At 37.8% G+C, this 23,359-nt stretch overlaps 1 protein-coding gene across 1 annotated transcript in view; it reads left to right on the plus strand.

Moving 5' to 3' along the window:
• Positions 1-23,359, plus strand: part of put (activin A receptor type 2 punt) — a 166,128-nt gene that overhangs the window by 99,113 nt on the left and 43,656 nt on the right. The window contains exon 6 of the mRNA XM_090368830.1: positions 2,509-2,748. Coding sequence (XP_090224956.1) covers positions 2,509-2,748 — 240 coding nt within the window. The remainder of the gene's footprint in view (positions 1-2,508; positions 2,749-23,359) is intronic.

The following is a 23,359-nucleotide window of genomic DNA, read 5'->3' on the forward strand; positions in this document are numbered from 1 at the left end:
AGTTAGAAAGGGAAGAATTCTTTGCTATACAGGCAACCCCTGTGTAACATGGTACTTCTACAATGCGGTTTCGCTCTAACACGATTGATAAATTGCAGTGATCCTCGCACAACACTACTTTTATAAACATGGTTTCACTCTAACACAGTTAAAGAATTGCGGCAAACCTCTCATAACACGGTATTTTTGAGCTTTTGTGTGGGGAAACCCTGCTATGTTGGATGTAATTTTTCAACATTTCCATTCTTTTTTGTGAATCCCTGCTGTTGACTCACTAGTTGGTATTCAGAAAAAATTATTGGGAAATCCCCGTGTTAGGTTCTGTGCTGAACTTGTTTGAGAGCATAAATTGTGACTTCGAAGCAGTTTTTTTTTTTTAAGATTTTTGTAAGGTTATTTTAGTTTTTATTTGATCATTTATAAATTTTTCTGGGTATGATACAAATTTTGGATCATCTTAAAAAAGGGGAAAAGGTATCATACGTTGAAAAAAGCTTAAATTTAAATGAAGATACAATCCAGACCATAAAGAAAAATGAACAGAAAATTAGAACTGCTGTTGCTGCAGGACCTTTCATTACATCTCATCCCCATTACCAATAATTGAGAAAATGGAAAAGCACTCAGTATTTGGATTGACAATAGCAGTAAAAAAACAGATCTGATTAGATGGCAACGTAATTAAACAAAAAGACACCAAAAATTTTTAACCTTTTTTTTTTTTTTTTTTTTTTTTTTTTATGTAAACCCCAAACACGAGAGGTATTAGAACCTATAGTACTTAGTACCGTGCTTGGGTTGGAGGTTGAGAAGACGAAAGAAGATATTTGTTGACATTGGACTTGAAATTCTGTAGACTTTAATTTTCAGGAAATACGTATGAAGGAAGGTTGATCCAGAAAACGGCAGTTGAATGAATAAATGAGGAAGATGAAAAGTTGGTTATGTGAGTTTGAAGTTGGAGAGTAAATGGATGTTGGCTGGTGGCGGCACGTGTTCAGACTGTTTTGAAAGAGAGAGCGAGAGAGAAAAAGAAAATAGAGAATCTTCTGTTAAACTAGAGTTTTTTGCCAGTAAAGGCTGGTTTGAGCAATTTAAAAACTGCTTCTCATTACATAATATAAGAATTCAAGGGAAAAGGGCTGATATGAAGCTGCCAAGAAGTATGCAGAGGAATTTCAAAAAAAATTATTGAAAAGCATGGATGCACACCACATTGTTTTCAGTGCCGATGAGAAAGGTCTTTGGTGGGAAAGAATGCCTAACGGAACATTTATTTCAAAAAAAGGAGAAAACTGCACCAGGTTTTAAGGCAGCAAAGGATGCGTAAGTTACTTATGTACAGCAACGCATCAGGAGATTACATGATAACACCTATGCCACTTTATCGCTCCTCTAATCCTGGTGCAATGAAAGGTGTAAATAAAAACAGAAAATTGTTACAATAGATTTTGTAAAAAATTTATTCCGAATGTATTGAAGTGATGGTCGTATGGAAACATTTTTCAGTTGTGGACTGTATCAGAATCATAGCTTTATTGCTCAAGGAAGTAAAACCATCAACATTAAAAGTGTGTTGGCAAAATGTAAGGCCAGGTCAGTTCATTCAGGAAATATGGTTGAACCGGCAGAAAATGGAATCGGTGTAATAGTAGAACTTGCTAAGCCTGTAGCAGGGGAGGGGGGGGAGGTTTTAATGATATGACGTTCAAGAATTACTGGTAAAAAAAAGAGACTGGCAAAGCAGATTTGGTGGAAATGGCATTAGAGGGAGACCAAATCAATTCAGAGGATGATAGCCCAAGATGGAAATTCTGAAGTTCCAAATTTTACACTAAAAAGCATATGGGAAGACATAAACTTAGCCGAGCAATTAGAATCTTATTTTTTGAATGCAAATCCTTCAACTGAAAGGAGCACACAGTTCAAAGGGGAGCTCCAAACTTGCTTAGCTCCATACCATTAATTTACAAAGATTTATCAAGCAAAAGTAAACAATCCCAGATTACTGATTTTTTAAAGAGAGCAGAGAATACAGGAAATCTAGATGCTGCAGAAGAAAGTTCAGAAGGTGAAGATATTCTGCAACAGTGAAAATGTTTTCGTTTGAGCAGCAATGAAAAGGAAGAAAGTTAAATGAACATACATTATCTGGCATCTGTGTATCGCAGTTTGTAAAACGTTTGTTCATTTATTACTATTTTTAATAAAAAGTTTCCAATAGTTATAAAAAAATGGTGTATTTTTGTTAGCTTTTGGAACGTAACCTCCTTTTTGTACTGGTTCTTGGTTTCATATAACACAGTTTCGCACTACACAAGATTTTGTAGGAACCTAACTATCGTGTTATACGAGGGTTACCTATAATCATATTTTTATTTAACTTTTAAAACTGTTATTAGACCTTTTGTGATGATAATAAATTGTGGATAGCTAATAAATGTTACAATATATATCTTGATTATCAAAATCCTTTTAATGTAACCTTGGGTTTTTATTTTTATTTAGGCAAACCTTGTAAGCTGGACTGAAGTTTTAACTATTGCTGATTCTATTGCTAAAGGTTTAATGCATTTACATGAAGAGTTGTTACCTTCCAAAGGAGAGGGACACAAACCTGCCATTGCCCATAGAGATTTCAAAAGCAAAAATGTTTTACTTAAGAATGATATGACTGCTTGTATAGCTGACTTTGGTCTTGCTCTTGTTTTCTATCAAGGACAGCCTCCTGGTGAAACTCATGGACAGGTATGAATTGTGTAGTACTGAAGGTGTTTGGTATTGATGGGTGTTATTCTTAATATATGTAAGTAGTGTAAATAGCAAGTATTGTGTTATTTTTAAATTTTTTGACATTCTCATTCTGCATGAGTAGATGCAGTTGTATCTCATTGAAGATACAAGGTTATTCCCAGAGCTTTTCGGAAGTTATACCACCACCACTACCTGTTACAGTTAATATTAGTATTAGCCATATAGTGCAAGGAAGCCATAGGCTTTTGCTGCACTAGCCAAAAAAAAATAGATAAGAAAATACAAATTATGTGCTTCCCTCCTCACAGAGGTAACTGTCCAGTTGGGGTACAACCTCCTATAACAGGTGATGGTATAACAAATTTGAGATGAATGAAAGTATTTGCAACAAAAATTTTAATGAAATTTCAATCAATTACATGCAAAAATTCAGTGTGGCAAAACTTGCCTAAACTATTCCTGGTAAAAAAAAAAAAAAAAAAAAAAAACTTTTTTTTTTTTTTTTACATGTCATGCAGAATTTTAGTCCCATTGAAGTGCCCATAACCCAGATGTACAGAGGGTAGACAAAATAATGGAAACACCTGGTGTGAAAGTAGTAGGTTTTTATAATGGACATGCAGTGTGTGTGTGTATAATTTTTTTTTTTTTTTTTTTGTTCGTTTCTTGCAGATAGTACTGTGAAAGAAAAGCAATAAAACCTGATGTTTATTTAGATGTATTATCAAAACGTACCTGAAGAAAATGATCAACCTGTCTGAATTCTGAAGTGGTAAAGTTGTTAGTGCATGCTTAGCAAGGATATCGATGACTAAAACTGCTGATTTGTTTTATGTATCCAGCACAACTGTAAAAAAAATCGTTTGCATTCACCAAGTATGGAAACAAAAAATCCAATAGGACAAATTGTGGCAGAAAATCAAAACTTACTGAAAAAGACAGTTGGATGCTGACTGTAGCCCAATAATATAAAACTGTTACCACAGAAATAATTGCAGAACTAAATGTGAGTCTCAGCAATCCCGTTCACAAAACAGTTAGCAAAACAGTTCAGTGAGAATGTCATGAAGCTGAAATTTATGGCAGAGCCACTATTGCAAAGCTACTCGTTATTGATGGTAATGCTAGAAGGAGGATGTAGTAGTGTAAGTAGCCCAAAAACTGGACACTTGATGTTTGGAAATGTCATATTTTTAGACAGTTCATTCACACTTTATCCAACATCAGGGAGAGTTTACATTTGGTGAATGCTAAAGGAAGTGCATCATTCTGATTGTCTTGTGCCAACAGTCAAACATGGAGGAGGATCAACAATGGTTTGGGCAGCAATATTTTGGTATTCTTTAGGTCCTGTCATCACACTGAACAGGCAGATTACTACCACTGATTACTTTGAACAATGTCATATTTCAAGATGAGAATGTTCCAATACACACAGCCAGATGTGTCCAAACTTGGTTTGATGGGCATAAAACTAAGGCTATGCATCTCCCATTGACTGCACAGTCACCAGACTTAAATGTTATTGAGCCACTCTGGGTATATTTGGAGTGAGAGAGTAATGAGAAGCAAATTTCCTCCACCAAAGCTTGAAATCTGCCTCCATGAAGAATGGTCCAATATTCCTCTTGAAACAGTTCAAAATTTATTTGAATCTATTCCACATTTAAAAAGAAATGATGGCCCAGCACTGTATCAGAGCTTACCTGTAACTCTTATGGGTGTTTTCATTATTTTGTCCATTCCTCTGTATTTATTTCCTATTCAAAAAGTTTTCATATAGTGGGCTTTCCATATAAACTATTCAGATTTCCAAATATTTATGCCTCTTCTTGCACTGAACAAATAGAGCATGACTTCATCAATTTTTATTTGTTATAAGAGAAGAAATTATAGTTTAGCATTTTAGAACCATGCATGGGTTGGTGGTTGAGAAAATAGGCGATACTGGACGTTGGACTTGAATTATGCCAATTACAGTTTTTGGGAAATGGCATTAGCATTAGTATATAATGCAAGAAAGGTCCTTGATGTTGTCACAGACATTCTCACAGATAGGCCAGACAAGCTGCACTTGCTACCTGGGAGTATAAAACGCTGATAGAACTGATATTCGGGTGACACTCAAGTCAAGTGGATCCAATTTCGGCGAAGTCCGTACCGTCTGTGACAGCCAAATCCTCTGCTTGCACCTTCACGATGGTGGGGCTGTTAGTAATCTTGGATCACCCTCCATGCACAAGTACATGGTTGGTGACCACCCAGGTGTGAACCAACGTAAGCAGTGGTCGAGTGTGGCGCCCACACCACATGGAGGAATGCCGCCCCTCTATGTTACCAGGCAGTACTAGGTAGTAGATAACTCTCATCAACCGGTGCAATACCACCACTTTGCTTATTGGAGGCTTGAAGTAGTGGAACCCATGTTTAGTCTCTAGAGCCAAATTTCGGTCAACCCTTCCCCATCTCTTCCATCATGCAGTATGATTGATGACTTTTGAGGTTATGATGAACATCGTGGTGAGATCCAATATTCCTTACATTTTGAGGGTACAGCTCTAAAACGGTGTTTGCAGGCCGGCCACTAGTTAGTACACCGGACCGAACCTATTGGTAAATCTCTAGAAAGCTTTCAGATCAGCTAGTGTATAATCTTGCTACCTCTGCTCTGCCAGGTAGTGACTGGAGGGAGTCCGAGTAGTGTGTATGCGGGGGGCATTGTCAAGGCCACGTTATGTCAAGGATCTGGGTATATTCTTACCATGTGTACGCCATATCCAAAAATTTCATTACTTCATACAGCATGTCCTACCCACCTCTTCTTACTGTTGAATACACCATGAATTGTCAAACTAATAGAGCAAGCTTATCTGCGAAAAGATCTAAACCTCCCAAACACTTCCTAATTCATTTCCACTTGCAGTCTGCCAAACCCCATGTACTTTTTCTGACAGAATCTCAGTTATTGGTTGATTCAACTACTGCTCATATAAGATTCCCAAATTATTTGTTGTATGATTCCTTTTGCCTCAAAGGTGGTACTTGTGCATATGTCCGTTCTGATATTCCCTGTCAGAGACTTGGCAATTTGGAATCTCCTCTCTGATCTTCTCTGGCTTAAAATCTCTCTACCTCATTGTGTCAAATTCAGCTGTTGTCTCTACCGTTCTCCCAACTCCACTAATCACTTGGAGCTCTTTGACTTCCTCTCTTTGCAACTTGACTTTCTCCAGTCCAACTTTCCTAACAGTGAGGTAATTTTCCTTGGTGATTTTAATGTTCACAACTTCAGCTGGCTTTCATTTTCTAGTCACACCGACCCTGGTCGAGATGCCGAGGCTTTTGCAATTACTAATGACCTTGCACAGATTATTCATTTACCTACAAGAATACCGGACTATCCTAATCATACAGCCAACATGCTTGATCTGTTTCTCACAAACAACCCTTCTAAGTACACGGTTGAAGTGAGTGGTCCTTTAGGCACTTCAGATCACAATTTGGTGATTCTCTCTTCTCCAATGGAGACTTTATCTAATGGCTATTCCCAACCTCATGTTGTTTGGCATTACAAGAATGCAAAATGGGATGACCTGCGAGATTTCTTTTCCTTGGTCGCATTATTGTTTCAAAACTTCTGATGAACACTTGCTCTGATCGTGTCAGTGAAATTATTCTTGCAGGAATGGAATCCTTTATCCCACACTCCACTTTAAAATCTCGTCCTTTATCTAAACCTTGGTTTTCCAATAAATGTGTTAAGGGTGTTCAAGAGAAGAATTGTGTGAGCTTCTTGCATATTGTAATTGGCTTGTTTCCAACTCTTCAGTTTCATTTTCTGCCTACACCAAAGCTCGCAACAATTGTAAAGCACTTATTAATCAGTCCAAACTAGATTTTAAACAGGCTAAGAGTAGAAAACTTGTTAGCCAAGCATTCTGGTCTCTTGCCAAAGCTATTGGCTGCAACTTTTGCTCATCTCTGCTCCCACCTCTGTCCAAACCAGATGGTTCTGTTTTCACTTCAGCCAAGGATAAAGCTGACCTGCTAGCCTCCCATTTTTCTTCCATATCATGTATTAATGATCTTGGTAAAACACCTCCTACCTTTCCCAACACGCTCCATTCAATGCCTCCTGTGGTCTTCCGTCAAAAGGATGTTGATGAATCTTGATGCTAAGAAAGCTCCAGGTCCCAATGTATTTCTCCACTTGTTCTCAAAACCTGTGCTCCTGAACTTATTCCTATTCTTTGCCGTTTTTTTTCACTTTCTTATTCCAAAGGTGTTTTTCCTTCTGCTTGGAAATTTGCTCATATCCAGCCAGTTCCTAAAAAGGGTGAAAAATCCCTCTCATCCAATTATCCTCCTATTGCAATTACTTCTACTCTTTCTAAATTAATGGAGAAATCAATTAACCGCCAACTCTTAAACTACCTAGAAACCTTCCGTCTGATCAACGATCGCCAGTATGGATTCCGTCGGTGTCGATCCACTGGTGATATTCTGGCTTATATTGCCCATTTATGGACTAATTCAATGAAAAGGTTTTGTGAAACACAAGTAGTTGCTCTTGACATCTCAAAGGCTTTCGATCGTGTTTGGCATAAAGGTCTTCTAAACAAGCCTCCATCTTATGGTTTGCCAACTGTTTTTAATAATTGGTTATCCTGTTTTCTCTCTGATCGCTCACTGAGGGTGATGGTAGATGGCTCTCTGTCTTCTAACTTCTCCACTAATGCCGGTATCCTCCAAGGTTCAGTTCTTTCCCCCACTCTTTTCCTCTTGTATATTAATGACCTTCTTCCATTGACTGGAAATCTTATCTATAGTTTTGCCAATGATAGCACATTGCATTCCACTTTCCATTTTGAGAAACCTTGCCTTGCTCAATCAGCTTCAACTTCTCAAAAATCTGCTACCAATTCCTTAAATGCCGATCTTCAGGTAATTGTCCAGTGGGGCAAAGACAACTTAGTTGATTTCAACCCTTCTAAAACTCAGCCTTGTCTTATATCTCGCAAAAAGGATTCTTCTACTCCTATGCTTATCTTTGGTGACACTCTGATTTCTAAGCAAAATGATATATCACTTTTGGGGATTATCCTGACTTCTAATCTCTCTTGGCACAAGCACATTACAAATATTGCTTCCTCTGCATCTAAAAAACTTGGTTTTCTCTTTCGCTCGTGGCGTTACTTTTCTTCCAAACAGCTGCTCACTCTGTATAAATCGCAAATCCGCCCTACCATGGAATATTGTTCCCACATCTAGAGTGGTGCCCCCAAAACCTCTCTCAGGCTTCTTGATTCCATTCAGAAGAGGGCAGTTAGGTTAATTAATGTTTCATCTCTAACAGAATCTCTCCACTCGCTGTATCATAAACATACTGTTTCTGCTGCATACCTCTTCTACAGATACTTCCATGGGCACTGTTCTTCTGAATTGGCTTCTTTAATTCCCGCTTTCTTTCAAAACAGTCCGAACACATGCAGCCACCAGCCAACATCCATATACTGTCCAACTTCAAACTCACAGAACCAACTTTTCATCTTCCTCGTTTATTCATTCAACTGCCATTTCCTTGAACAACCTTCCTTCATACGTATTTCCTGAAAATTACAGTCTACAGAAGTTCCAAGTCCAATGTCAACAAATATCTTCTTTCGTCTTCTCAACCTCCAACCCAAGCACAGTACTAAGTATTATAGGTTCTAATACCTCTCGTGTTTGGGGTTTACATAAAAAAAAAAATTTTTTTTTAAAAAAGCAAGTTTATACAGCCTCGGCCAAAAAAAAAACACTTCCTATTTCACTTATCCATTCCTTCCAGACATTTGTCTAGTTCTTCTTCCTTGAATTTATTTAAGCTATCAACGTCCACAAAGACAGATGGAAGTTTATTCCAGCAATCAACCGCTTGCTGGCTAAAGGCAAATTTCCGTGCATTGATTCTGCGACCATATTTCCTCGGTTTGAATTTATGCCCCCTCAAATGCGTAATCTGAGCAAGAAGAATTCCATCAGCAGCATTGAACTTGCTCAAACCATTCAAAGTCCTTAAGTTTTTTGGAACATTATGCCAAATGTTGAAACAGTATTTCATGATTGGGCAGATTTCGATTTGTATAGATACTTGATCTGCTAAAGTAATGCAAAGAGAAAACCTCTCTTTTTTCTTCTTTTTTTTTTTTTTTTCAATAAGGGTAGTTTGTATCACACTTCTTTGAAAAAAGAGGGAAGTCAAGGTTATCCCCAGTAAAGAAATATGATATTTCTGGAAATCTGAGTATCATCGAAGATGAGCTTGGGGCTCTAGACTTGTTTTATGAAAAATAGCATCTATAATTCTTCTTTTTTTTTTTTTTTTCCAAAATGTTTCAATAGTTGTAAGACGGGAGTGGATTTCAGAGTAATTGAAGTTAGCTAAGTTTTTTTGCAATTAGCGAATTGTTTGGAGATATTATTTATGGAATATCTGAGAAGCCAATGTAGGGTTTTAGAACTGGAAGGTAGAAAGTATTGTGTATTATTTTAGAACTGGAAGGTAGAAAGTAGTGTGTATTATCAGCAAAACTGTGGACAAGATTTCCAGTCAGCTGATAAAGAAAAGAGTGGATAAAAGAACAGAACCTTGAGAAACTTCAGTTTTCTCAAGGTTCCCAGCATGAAAAAACTCGTGATTGTATGCTGGAACCACATTTCTTATGCTGTTGTTTTGATTTCATTGGTTGTTTACAAAAAAATTGGTATTACAAAATACCAATTGGTATTAGCCACAGAAGAGTGGTATCATTTTGTAGGACAATTCAAGCAAAAATTTTAAAGCTGTGTTGCTTCACAATAGGTTGGTGTTATTTGTTTATCTCTAGTGTCAGTGTTTTGGTGTCAATTGAAGGTATAATGTTTTTACACCATTTATATGTATTGCATAAGTGCATACCAATATTTACTATAATATTTAAGAGCCTATTGTATTGTATTCATAATAATAAGTTTTCTTCAAATTCATTTCGCTGTTTGTGGGTATTCAAGTGGTGAATCAATGGTGAAGCATAATGTCATTGGTAGCACCTAGTTTTGCATATTTATTTAACCTATTTTGGAATAGCTATAGGTGATCAAGACAAGTTGTGAGCTTCTCATTTCTGCTGTGGTAGTTATAGGTCAACCAATAACTACCACAGGGTTGACCAGGGTATGTCTGCCAGGGGGCAAAAGTTGATGATGTTGTACAGCAGATATAGTAGTACAGTGGATTATTTTGTAGGACAATTCAAGCAAAAATTTTAAAGCTGTGTTGCTTCACAATAGGTTGGTGTTATTTGTTTATCTCTAGTGTCAGTGTTTTGGTGTCAATTGAAGGTATAATGTTTTTACACCATTTATATGTATTGCATAAGTGCATACCAATATTTACTATAATATTTAAGAGCCTATTGTATTGTATTCATAATAATAAGTTTTCTTCAAATTCATTTCGCTGTTTGTGGGTATTCAAGTGGTGAATCAATGGTGAAGCATAATGTCATTGGTAGCACCTAGTTTTGCATATTTATTTAACCTATTTTGGAATAGCTATAGGTGATCAAGACAAGTTGTGAGCTTCTCATTTCTGCTGTGGTAGTTATAGGTCAACCAATAACTACCACAGGGTTGACCAGGGTATGTCTGCCAGGGGGCAAAAGTTGATGATGTTGTACAGCAGATATAGTAGTACAGTGGATTCTGGTTATTTGGGCCACTGGTTAATTGGGGCAAATCTTAAAAAACAGAACCCAATCGAGAAAATAGCCAGGATTTACTTCACTTAATTGGGACAAAATGCCGTTTAATCAGGGCAGAAGACCGCAGCACTGAAGATTACCCTACGATTGTCCCCAACCGTACCACGTAGTTTGGTCGAATTTCTGGAGGTCACAACCATAAAACAATAAAAACAATTAGCAGTCACCTGTTTATTGGGCTTTTGTGTTAGTGAAATCTATCATAAACTGATAGTAAACTTGATCTTATTGAATTTGCGATAATACCGACAGCTGGAATTCTGTGGGTTATTATGGTGACATGTGTTTACACTTCTATGGAATCTTCAATCATATAAAAAAAAATAATAATTTTCAAGCTCTTCTCTTCATTCCTATTTTTAAAGCTTCGAAATTTGTTACTTCTCACTTGCGCGTATCGTGTTACTTGCAATTTGTGTGTGTGCAGTGTTCTTTGTTATTGATTGCTTATCTTTTTACTGTTTTAAATATTAACCCCCACCACAAATGACATTGAACAGAAATGTCAACCAGTTTAGTTAGTATGTACATATTACAGTACGTATTAATTATTTCGATTATCACGTATATTCTTCTGAATTTCACATATCATTTAATTTTTTAATTGGTAAGGTAATAAAGGGTAAATTTGTACTTAATATATCTTTACTTTTATAGCCTATGGATAATATTCCTCCTATTTTCGCTAATTACAAACGCTGTTTAATAGAATTAAAATTCAATTCACAAACGTGATCACAATGACCGGCGCTTATTACACATCGTATAGTGATCGGTACTTTAAATGGTGACTCCATCGTAACGTGATTGAACAGAGAACCAATTGTAAACGGTGGGGGGAGTACATTGTATTTTTAACTATTTACGTGAAACTTCGGATAATTGGGGCAGCCGCTTAATCGGGCCAAAATGCACTAGTCCCGATGTGTCCCAAATAACCGGAATCAACTGTAGTAGTAGTAGTAGTAGTAGTAGTAGTAGTAGCAGTGGCATGTGATGCAAGAAAGCAAGTGTATGAGCTTATGCAGCATCAGCCAAAAAAAAAAAAAAAATCACACCATTCCCTCCAAATGCCTGTTCAGTTCCTCCTTAAATTTATTCAACCTATCAACTTCCACAATAACAGATGGAAGTTTGTTCCAGCAATTAACCACCCGCTGGCTAAAGGCAAATTTCCGCACATCTATTCTACATCTGTCTTTTCTTAATTTGAATTTATGTCCCCTTATGTTCGTAATCTGAACAAGTGGAAGGATCCCATCAGAATTCAGCATGCTCAACCCATTCAAGGCCTTATACACCTCAATCAGATCACTGCGCAGGTGCCTAGTCTCCAGCCACTGCAATTTGCAGAACTTAAGCCTCTCTTGGTAAGAGGATCCCTTCATTCCTCTCACCAATCTTGTTGCCCTTCTCTGTACACGCTCAAGTAAATATACATCCTTCCTAAAATGAGGCCTCTAGACCTGTACGCAATACTCAAGGTGTGGCCTGACCATTGCCTTATACAGAGGGATAATCACCTCCTTTTCCCTGCTAGCAAAATTCCTATATATCATTGACAAAACCCCATCTGCCCAAATTATCTAGATCCTGTTGCAGTAGCACACTGCCATTACTGTCATTAATAACCCTGCCAACCTTTGTATCATCTGCAAACTTCGACATTAAGCCTGATATACCTTCATCAATATCATTGATAAATATACAAAACAACAGTGGACCTAACACCGAACCCTGTGGGACTCCACTAATAACATTAGTCCAAGAAGAGCAGCACCCATTGATTACCACCCTCTGTCTTCTCCCACTTAACCATCCTTTTATCCATTGTAGCATATCATCTTTTAAGGTCACAAAGGTGATATTGTTGTACACGTTGGCACCAATGACATTAAGAGTAGGATATATGCAGATTTACTTAACAAGTACAGGTCAATGTTGAAAAAAAGTCATGAGTTAGGGTTAAATTTAAAGTGTCTACGATTCTGCCCAGACACAATAGGATGGAGTATATGATGAGAGCTTTGTCAATCAGTTTGGCCCTGGAGGGATTGTGCGAGGTTCATGGGGTAGAATTTTTTTCAGCGTGGTCTGTGCTTGTTAACAGGAGAGACCATTTCTACAGAGATGGGATACATTTAAATAGAAATGGTGCAAGAGTGTTTGCTGATACTATCGAGGCAGCGTTAGGTGGTTCAGCAAACTGCTAGCTTGGGGGCATTCACAGACTAAAAGATGAAAAGTAGCCACAGGCAGAGGTGAAAATGATTCTTGCACTACTTCTATTAGAATGAGCAGCGGCCTGGAGCGACAGGTGCTAGGGGTTTCGGGGGCTGATGGCAGTCGTCGTGAAACAGGTGGGTATATGGGATGTCTTAGGGTTGCTTGGGTTTTATTGGCGCATTAGCGACTAAGGCTATAATGCGCTGTCTTAGGGTAACTAAGAATAAGAATAGGTGCATGTATACTTGCGGTACACCAATGCTAGAAGTATAGTAAATAAATTTGATGAATTTGAAGCGCTGGTCAAGACATCAAAAGCAGATATTGTTGGGATATCAGAGACTTGGTGCCCCACAGAAAGGATAGACAGGATAGGGAGAGAGGAGGGGTTATGCTGTTAATTAAGAAAAACATAAAATCTAAGGAAGTGCTTCCAGTTGGCATAGATGGACAGTGCACTATTGAGTCATGGTTACATAAGTTACATAAGCACTGGGAAAGCAAAAATAAGAGTGGGAGTGTGTTATAGGCCTAATGACTCTAATGAGTACAATGAACAATTGTACAGAGAAATAGTGGGCTAGTAAATCAGAATGTCTTATAATGGAGGATTTTAACTTCCCAGATATTGACTGGAACTTGTGAGTTGGTCTCTTGCACACTAACAAGCCTTTTGTGGATTTATTGGATGATTGTTTTCAGCATGAGCATGTTCAAGAGGTAACCAGAGAGCATAATACTCTTGATCTGGTTATCAGCAGTGATTATTCGTGTATTAAGAATTTGCAGATAAAGGAACCACTAGATAACAGTGATCACAGGGTACCGATGTGTAATTTAATTAAAGATATAATTACCAATCAAAAGTAAAAGAAAGGGTTTTTGCTTCCATAAAGGTAACTACTGTGGTCTCAGACAGTTTTTAATTCTGTACAGTGAGACCAGCTGATGATGTTACCAACAGCAAATTAAAAGTGGGAAGCATTCAAGGATTTAATCGTGGAAGCTACTAGGCTTTTCGTACTGATTAAGAAATATTGTTCAAGGTTTAGGCCAAAATGGTTTTTAAATGAACTAATGAGACTCGTGGCAGAGAAGAATGCATGGGATGCATATAAATTATCAGGCAATACAGAAGCCTGTGGAAGATATAAGCTAGTCTGTAATCAAGTGACAAAGGATATTAGGCAAGTAAAGGCAGGTAACGGGAAATCTTTGGCAAAGGATGCTAAGAAAAACAGCAAGGACTTCTTTACTTATATAAACTCTAAAAGAAAGGGGATGAATCAGATTGGTCCACTCGATATCAATGGTTCGACTGTTGATTATCCTGCTCAAATAGCTAAAAAAATGACTGAGTATTTTGCATCTACATTCACACATGAGGAGTTATTAATAGAGGAAAATGCCAAAAGTTTATCAAAGTGTAACAGGGTGCTTAATGATTTTATAATAACTGAGAGCAAATTGGAGGAGAAATTACTGAAATTAAACATAAGAAAGGCTCCTGGGGTGGATGGTATCTATCCAGATATATATTAAAGGAGGCTGCAAAGGTACTAAGCAAACCCTTAGCCAAAATTATGAGAGCACCCTTGGATTCTGGGGAAGTCCACACAGACTGGAGATGTGCAAATATACCTAGCAAATGCTAGTTTAACTTCTGTTCCGGGTAAAATAATGGAGTCACTAGTTAAAGATGCATTGCATGATCATCTAGAAAAGACTGCAGCAATAATTCAGACACAGCATGGGTTTGTTAAGGGAAAGTCTTGTCTGACAAATTTGATTGGATGCTATGATGTGGTCACAAAGGAACTGGATGCAAAAAATAATTTTGATATCATATACTTTGATTTCAGGAAAGCTTTTGACACTGTTGCACATGGAAAACTACTGTACAAATTGGAGCAGAATGGTATTAAGGATAAGGGTAGGTCTGCTGACGAGGCTAGTGGGAGTCAGACGTGTTCAAAGCCACTAAGTGGATTTTCTTATTTATTGATTTGAAATTATTGTTTTTCTAAAACTTTTGATTTAAATTTAGTAGTATAGCATTATTATGTGATTTTCTGATTAATCTGGTGTATTTATTCTTTACCCGACCTTGTAATTGCATAAAATTATCAGTAAGGGTAACGAATCCACGTGTTACAAGTTGCAGCTCCGCTGAACGAGAAATTTTTTAGCCATATTTAGCCGCTTTATTGACCAATTGTGACATCAAATTTTTTCTATAAGTAGCTTATATACTTAGTCAGGATCCAATAATTACATATCGGTTACTGAAGGTATTGGTCTGTGATGACTAAAATAGGATATATAATTTTTATATTGAAGGTTTCAGGACTAAATACACCATCATTATGTGTAGTATTTATTGAAAGATCTGACTACATGTTCAAGTTGGAGAATGTTTTCATAAATGTGCAGAACTCTTTTCCAGTCTCAGAGCTTAATTGTAAAGGAAAAAAAAAATTTTTTTTTTTTTTTTTTATGTGAACCCCAACACACGAGAGGTATTAGAACCTATAGTACTTAGTACCGTGCTTGGGTTGGAGGTTGAGAAGACGAAAGAAGATATTTGTTGACATTGGACTTGAACTTCTGTAGATTGTAATTTTCAGGAAATACGTATGAAGGAAGGTTGTTCCAGAAAACGGCAGTTGAATGAATAAATGAGGAAGATGAGAAGTTGGTTCTGTGGGTTTGAAGTTGGACAGTAAATGGATGTTGGCTGGTGGCGGCACGTGTTCGGACTGTTTTGAAAGAGTGAGCGGGAATTATAGAAGCCAATTCAGAAGAACAGTGCCCATGGAAGTATCTGTAAAAGAGGCAAGCAGCAGAAACAGTGCGTCTATGAGAAAGCGAGTGGAGAGACTCTGTTAGAGATGAGTCATTAATTAACCTAACTGCCCTCTTCTGAATGGAATCAAGAAGCCTGAGAGAGGTTTTGGGGGCACCACCCCAAATGTGGGAACAATATTCCATGGCAGGGCGGATTTGCGATTTATACAGAGTGAGCAGCTGTTTGGAAGAAAAGTAACGCCGAGAGCGAAAGAGAAAACCAAGTTTTTTAGATGCAGAGGAAGCAATATTTGTAATGTGCTTGTGCCAAGAGAGATTAGAAGTCAGGGTAATCCCCAAAAGAGATATATCCTTTTGCCTAGAAATTGGAGTGTCGCTAAAGATAAGCATAGGAGCAGAAGAATCCTTTTTTTGCGAGATATAAGACAAGGCTGAGTTTTAGAAGGGTTGAAATCAACTAAGTTGTCTTTGCCCCACTGGAGAATTACCTGAAGATCGACATTTAAGGAATTGGTAGCAGATTTTCGAGAAGTTGAAGCTGATTGAGCAGGACAAGATTTCTCAAAACGGAAAGTTGAATGCAATGTGCTATCATCGGCAAAACTATGGATAGGATTTCCAGTCAATGGAAGAAGGTCATTGATATACAAGAGGAAAAGAGTGGGGGAAAGAACTGAACCTTGGGAGACGCCGGCATTAGTGGAGAAGTTAGAAGACAGAGAGCCATCTACCATCACCCTCAGTGAGCGATCAGAGAGAAAACTGGATAACCAATTACTAAAAACAGTAGGCAAACCATAAGATGGAAGCTTGTTTAGAAGACCTTTATGCCAAACACGATCAAAAGCCTTTGAGATGTCAAGGGCAACTACTTGTGTTTCACCGAACCTTTCCATTGAAGTAGTCCATAAATGGGTAACATAAGCCAGGATATCACCAGTGGATCGACACTGGCGGAATCCATACTGGTGATCGTTGATCAGACGGAAGGTTTCTAGGTAGTTTAAGAGTTGGCGGTTAATTGATTTCTCCATTACTTTAGAAAGAGTAGAAGTAATTGCAATGGGACGATAATTGGATGGGAGGGATTTGTCACCCTTTTTAGGAACTGGCTGGATATGAGCAAATTTCCAAGCGGAAGGAAAAACACCTTTGGAATAAGAAAGTGAGCGGCAAAGAATAGGAGTAAGTTCAGGAGCACAGATTTTGAGAACAAGTGGAGAAATACCATCAGGACCTGGAGCTTTCTTAGCATCAAGATTCATCAAAATCCTTCTGATATCCTTTTGACGGAAGACCACAGGAGGCATTGAATGGACCGTGTTGGGAATGGTGGGAGGTGTTTTACCAAGTTCAATAATACATGAGCTGGAAGGAAAATGGGATGCTAGCAGGTCAGCTTTATCCTTGGCTGAAGTGACAACAGAACCATCTGGTTTGGACAGAGGTGGAAGCAGAGATGGGCAAAAGTTGCGGCCAATAGCTTTGGCAAGAGACCAGAATGCTCGGCTACCATTAGGGCAAGAAGCAAGTTTTCTACTCTTAGCCTGTTCAAACTCTAGTTTGGACTGATTAATAACTGCTTTACAATTGTTGTGAGCTTTGGTGTAGGCAGAAAATGAAACTGAAGAATTAGAAACAAGCCAATTACGATATGCAACATTCTTCTCTTGAACAGCCTTAGCACATTTATTGGAAAACCAAGGTTTAGATAAAGGATGAGATTTTAAAGTGAAGTGTGGGATAAAGGATTCCATTCCTGCAAGAATAATTTCACTGACACGATCTGAGCAAACGTTGACATCAGAAGTTTTGAAACAGTAATCCGACCAAGGAAAAGAAGAAAAGAAGTCACGCAAGTCATCCCATTTTGCATTCTTGTAATGCCAAACAACACGAGGTTGGGAATAGCCATGAGATAAAGTTTCCATTGGAGAAGAGACAATCACCAAGTTGTGATCTGAAGTGCCTAAAGGACCTCTCACTTCGACCATGTACTTAGAAGGGTTGTTTGTGAGAAAAAGATCAAGCGTATTGGCTGTATGATTCGGATTGTCCGGTATTCTTGTAGGTAAATGAACAATCTGTGCTAGGTCATTAGTAATTGCAAAAGCCTCAGCATCTCAACCTGCTGGGTCGGTGTGACTAGAAAACGGAAGCCAGCTGGAGTTGTGAACATTAAAATCACCAAGGAAAATTACCTCACTGTTAGGAAAGTTGGACTGGAGAAAGTCAAGTTGCAACGAGAGGAAGTCAAAGAGCTCCAAGTGATTAGTGGAGTTGGGAGAACGGTAGAGACAACAGATGAATTTGACACAATGAGGTAGAGAGATTTTAAGCCAGAGAAGATCGAAGAGAGGAGATTCCAAATTGCCAAGTCTCTGACAGGGAATATCAGAACGGACATATGCACAAGTACCACCTTTGAGGCGAAACGAATCATACAGCGAATAATTTGGGCATCTGAGATGAGCAGTAGTTGAATCAACCGATAACTGAGATTCTGTCAGAAAAAGTACATGTGGTTTGGCAGACTGCAAGTGGAAATGGACATCGTTGAGATTAGAATTGAGACCACGTATATTTGTGAGATGAATTAGGAAGTCCTTGAGAGGTTTAGATCTTTTCGCAGATAAGCTTGTTCTATTAGTTTGACAATTCATGGTGTATTCAATAGTAAGAAAAAGTGGGTGGGACATGCTGTATGAAGTAATGAAATTTTTGGATATGGCGTACATGTGGTAAGAATATACCCAGATCCTTGACATAACGTGGCAGCGACAATGCTCCCCGCATACACACTACTCGGACTCCCTCCAGTCACTATCTGGCAGAGTAGAGGTAGCAAGATTATACACTAGCTGATCCGGAAGCCTCCTAGAGAGTTACCAATAGGTTTGGTCCGGTGTACTAACTAGCGGTCGGCCTGCGAAAACCGTTTTAGAGCTGTACCCTCGAAATGTAAGGAAGATTGGATCTCGCCACGACATTCATCATAACCTCAAAAGTCATCAATCATACTGCATGATGGAAGAGATAGGGAAGGGTTGACCGGAACTTAGCTCTAGAGACTAAACATGGGTTCCACCACTTCAAGCCTCCAATAAGCAAAGTGGTGGTATTTCACCGGTTGATGAGAGTCATCTACCAATTACATTCAATCTGAAAACACCAGGTGACCTGAAACCAGATGCATTTTCGAATTAATGCATTTCCTAGTTTCCGAAAGTTATTTGTATCTTAAAACCTTAATATTTATGTTTCTAAATTCCTTAGCTTTCCAGCAATATGCTATAAAGGTGACCCCCCACTTAACGCTGATAATTCGTTCTGGAAAAACAGAGTGCTAAGTGAATCCACGCTAAGTGAGCACCGCATTCCCCTAAGGTAACATGTATTTGTGAGTTGCAGTTGGTGCCATAGGATATTTCTTAATCAATAATAAACGGTAGCGAAAAGATGCACAAATATCAGTCAAAATATTTAATATTAAAATATTTGTACATATAAAATATACTGCATTACAAACATATATAATTATGTGGTAACTACTTACATATCAAAATTAAACTTAAAATTCCAATTAAAATCATGAACTTAATTGATTTTAATTGATTTAATTTAATTGATGAATTTAATCATGAAAAATGTGTCAATTTTGGGTTGTATTTTGGCCCTCTTCTTGGTAAATAAAAGGGGTTTTAATTTAAAATCCCCCACAGCATTACCATCCAACAATAAAGTCAACCGATCCTTCTTTGCTTTGAAACCTGGCATGTTTTTTTTCTTTCAATATGAAACTTCTTTTAGGCATTCATTTCCAAAAAAAGTCCTGCTTCGTTTTTGTTAAAAATTTGTTGAAGTATAACACATAATACCCCTTTTCAATAATTTTAACAAGTTCTTTGTTGAAAGTTTCGGCTTCTTGATCTGCACTTGCTGCTTCTCCCTGGATTTTAAATCTATTCACCCAGCCCTTACTAGTTTTAAATGGTTCCACATTTTTTTTTTTTTTTGTTTAGGTGAGCTTTCTTGAGATCATCATATAGACTAATCTCTTTTTTTTTTTTTTTTTTATAATACAGTCAGTCCTCATATAGCACAATAGTTGTGTTCCTCGAAACCCTCGTGCAATGCAAAATCGTGCAATATAAACAACAGGCCCTATGGGAAAAATAGGGTTAGGTGCTGGCCACCCAAGATTGAACACACATTTGTAACCAAAACATTACCAAACACAGTAAATTATCGTAAAAAAATACGTATTTTATTACGACTATTACGTAATAAAATATTGCTAATGCTTTTGCTTCTATCATAAGCAAACTTGTTTTTTTGTTTGATTTTCTATCCAAACAGATGACAGCGGTTCCATCTCTTCCAATTCTTTGTGTCTTAATCTAATTAATTTAAATTACACTTTGAGTTGTTCCTGCTATAAAAGTTGTTTCTATTTTCTCTGCATTCTTTGTAATTCTCGGGGTTGCCTCATTGAAGCCTGTAGAACGTGCAATATCACATGGTCTTTCATTTCGCTCAAAGTGTTTCACAATTTCATATTTTTTTCTATATCGACAGAGGCGGACTGGCCATAAGCCTTACCGGGAAAAACCCCGGTGGGCCGGAGGCCGGTGTGATTTTGGCCAAAATTTTCCCGGGTAAGAATTTTTTACCTAGTCCACCTCTGTTTATCGATATTGCTTTTCTTTTTCTCTCTGAATCTGTAGTGTCTTCACCTGGACACTTCCTTTTCACACCTTTTAAGTATTTTACTCATTTTTAGGGAATAAAGCACAATTACAAACCGAGGAGGCACGTTTGATACACATAAACAAAGCTGCGCGCGTGTAGCAACTGAATAAACAACACCGTAAAGGCAAAGATACACTATTAACACTTCACATTTTACTAAAGCACATTTCTGGGGGTTACTACCATAAAACAATAAAAACAATTTCCAGTTGTGTTTCTGCTAGTGGAATCTGTAATAAACTGTAGTAAACTCGATCTAATTGCATTTGCGATTATACCGATAGCTGGAATTGTGTGGGTTTTTACGTTATTATGGTGAAATGTGTTTCCCCTTCACTGATAAAACACATAAATACATTTTCAGAATCTTCTCTTGATTCCTATCGTGTTGCATTTGGTTGGGGCGATTCCGCGTTTGACTGCCATTTCTTGTAAACACAAAGGCGAATCGTGCATAAGCGAATTCGGTTCGTGTTATATAAGATATCGTTCCCCTATTTATAAATCGTGTATGATCGAATTCGTGTAGTGTAAACACGTGTTATACGAGGACTGACTGTATTTAACTTAACTGAATTTTGCATTGAATATTATCTTCAATAAAATTAGTTAAAGTCTCTCCATTTCAACCCTACTAACCGGCCTAGCCCTAGTTGCTTGCAGTGGAACAACTGTCTTTCCCACTGTTAAAATTAATTCTTTATTTTTATAATTGTTTATTTATTTATTTTATTTTTATTTTTTTATTTTTTTTCATTCAGTAAAACCTGCCAGTCCTAAATTATGGCACACGTTCGCTTGTTGTTGACCAAAATCGATTCGCTTCAAATGTCTAATTTAATAGAAAGGCGTGGTGTCACACAGATATAAGGAATGCTGAACTAGAATTTGGGGAGTACAATGTGTACAGAAAGGATAGACAGGATAGAAAGGGAGGAGGTGTTATGCTGTTAATTAAGAAAAACATAAAATCAAAAGAAGTGCATCCCGTTGATATAGATGAACAGTGCACTGTTGAGTCAGTTTGGTGTGACATAAGCACTGCGAAAGCAAAAATAAGAGTAGGAGTGTGTTATAGGCCTAATGACTCGAATGAGTACAATGAACAGCTGTACAGAGAAATAGAGTGGACTAGTAAATCGGAATGTCTTATAATGGGAGATTTTAACTTCCCAGATATTGACTGGAACTTGTGGGTTGGTCACTCACACACTAGTCAGACTTTTGTGGATTTATTGGATGATTGTTTTCTGCAGCAGCATGTTCGAGAGGCAACCAGAGAAAGTAATACTCTTGATCTGGTTATCAGCAGTGATCATTCGTGTATTAAGAATTTGCAGATAAAGGAACCACTAGGTGGCAGTGATCACAGTGTACTGTAGTGGGATTTACTTAAAGATTTAATTACCATCAGGGGTAAAGGAAAGGGTTTTTGCTTCCGTAAAGGTGAGTACAGTGGGATAAACTGACGATGTTACCAACAGTAAATTCTAAGTGGGAAGCATTCAAGGAATTAATCATGGATGCTACTAAAAGTTTCATACCTATTAAGAAATATTGTTCAAGGTTTAGGCCTAAATGGTTATCTAATGAACTAATGAGACTCGTAACAGAGAAGAAAAATGCATGGGATGCATATAAATTATCAAGAGACTCAGAAGCCTATGGCAGATATAAGCTAGTCTGTAATCAGGTCATAAACGAGGTTAGGCAGGCGAAGGAAGATTACGAGAAATGAATGGCAAAGGTTGCTAAGAAAAACAGCAAGGATTTCTTTACTTATATAAACTCTAAAAGGAAGGGGATGAATCTGATTGGTCAACCTGACATCGATGGTTCGACAGTTGATAATCCTGCTCAGATAGCAAACAAACTGAATGAGTATTTTGCAACTACATTCACACATGAGGAATTATTGAGGTTTGAAAATGGCAGAAGGTTATCAAATTGTAGCAGGATACTTAATGATTTTGTAATAACTGAAAGCAAAGTGGAGGAGAAATTGTTGAAGTTAAACATAAGAAAAGCACCTGGGGTGGATGGGATCTATCTAGTTATATTAAAGGAGGTGGCAAAGCAACTAAGCAAACCCTTAGCCATAATTATGAGAGCATCCTTGAACTCAGGGGAGGTTCCCACGGACTGGAGATGTGCAAATGTATCCCCAATTCACAAAGGAGGATCGAAGGGTGACACGAGTAATTACAGACCAGTTAGTTTACTGTTCCGGGTAAAATAATGGAGTCAGTGGTTAAAGATGCATTGCAGGGTCATCTAGACAAGACTTCAGCAATAATTCAGACACCACATGGGTTTGTTAAGGGAAAGTCTTGTCTGACAAATTTGATAGGATATTATGATGTGGTTACAAAGGAACTGGATGCAAAAAATAATTTTGATATCATATATTTGGATTTCAGGAAAGCTTTTGACACTGTTGCGCATTGAAGACTATTGTACAAATTGGAGCAGAATGGTATTAAGGGTAAGTTGCTACAATGGATAAAAGGATGGTTAAGTGGGAGAAGACAGAGGGTGGTAATCAATGGGTGCTGCTCTTTGTGGACTAATGTTATTAGTGGAGTCCCACAGGGTTCGGTGTTAGGTCCACTGTTGTTTTGTATATTTATCAATGATATTGATGAAGGTATATCAGGCTTAATGTCGAAGTTTGCAGATGATACAAAGGTTGGCAGGGTTGTTAATGACAGTAATGGCAGTGTGCTACTGCAACAGGATCTAGATAATTTGGGCAGATGGGCTAAGAAGTGGCAACTGAAGTTTAACCTTGACAAATGCAAAGTACTGCATATGGGTAGAAGTAACCCCAGAGAAACGTACTAACTGTGTGGTACTACACTTAAGGTGGTAGAAAATGAAAAAGACCTGGGAGTAATTGTGCAGTCAGATATGAAGTTTTCTGAGCAGTGCAGACAGGTTGCCAGAGCAGGTCATGGGGTTTTGTCAATGATATATAGGAATTTTGCTAGCAGGGAAAAGGAGGTGATTATCCCTCTGTATAAGCGCAATGGTCA

Source organism: Mastigoproctus giganteus, chromosome 2 (assembly GCF_048544385.1).
Source record: "Mastigoproctus giganteus isolate SK-2022 chromosome 2, ASM4854438v1, whole genome shotgun sequence".
NCBI classification, from domain to species: domain Eukaryota; kingdom Metazoa; phylum Arthropoda; class Arachnida; order Uropygi; family Thelyphonidae; genus Mastigoproctus; species Mastigoproctus giganteus.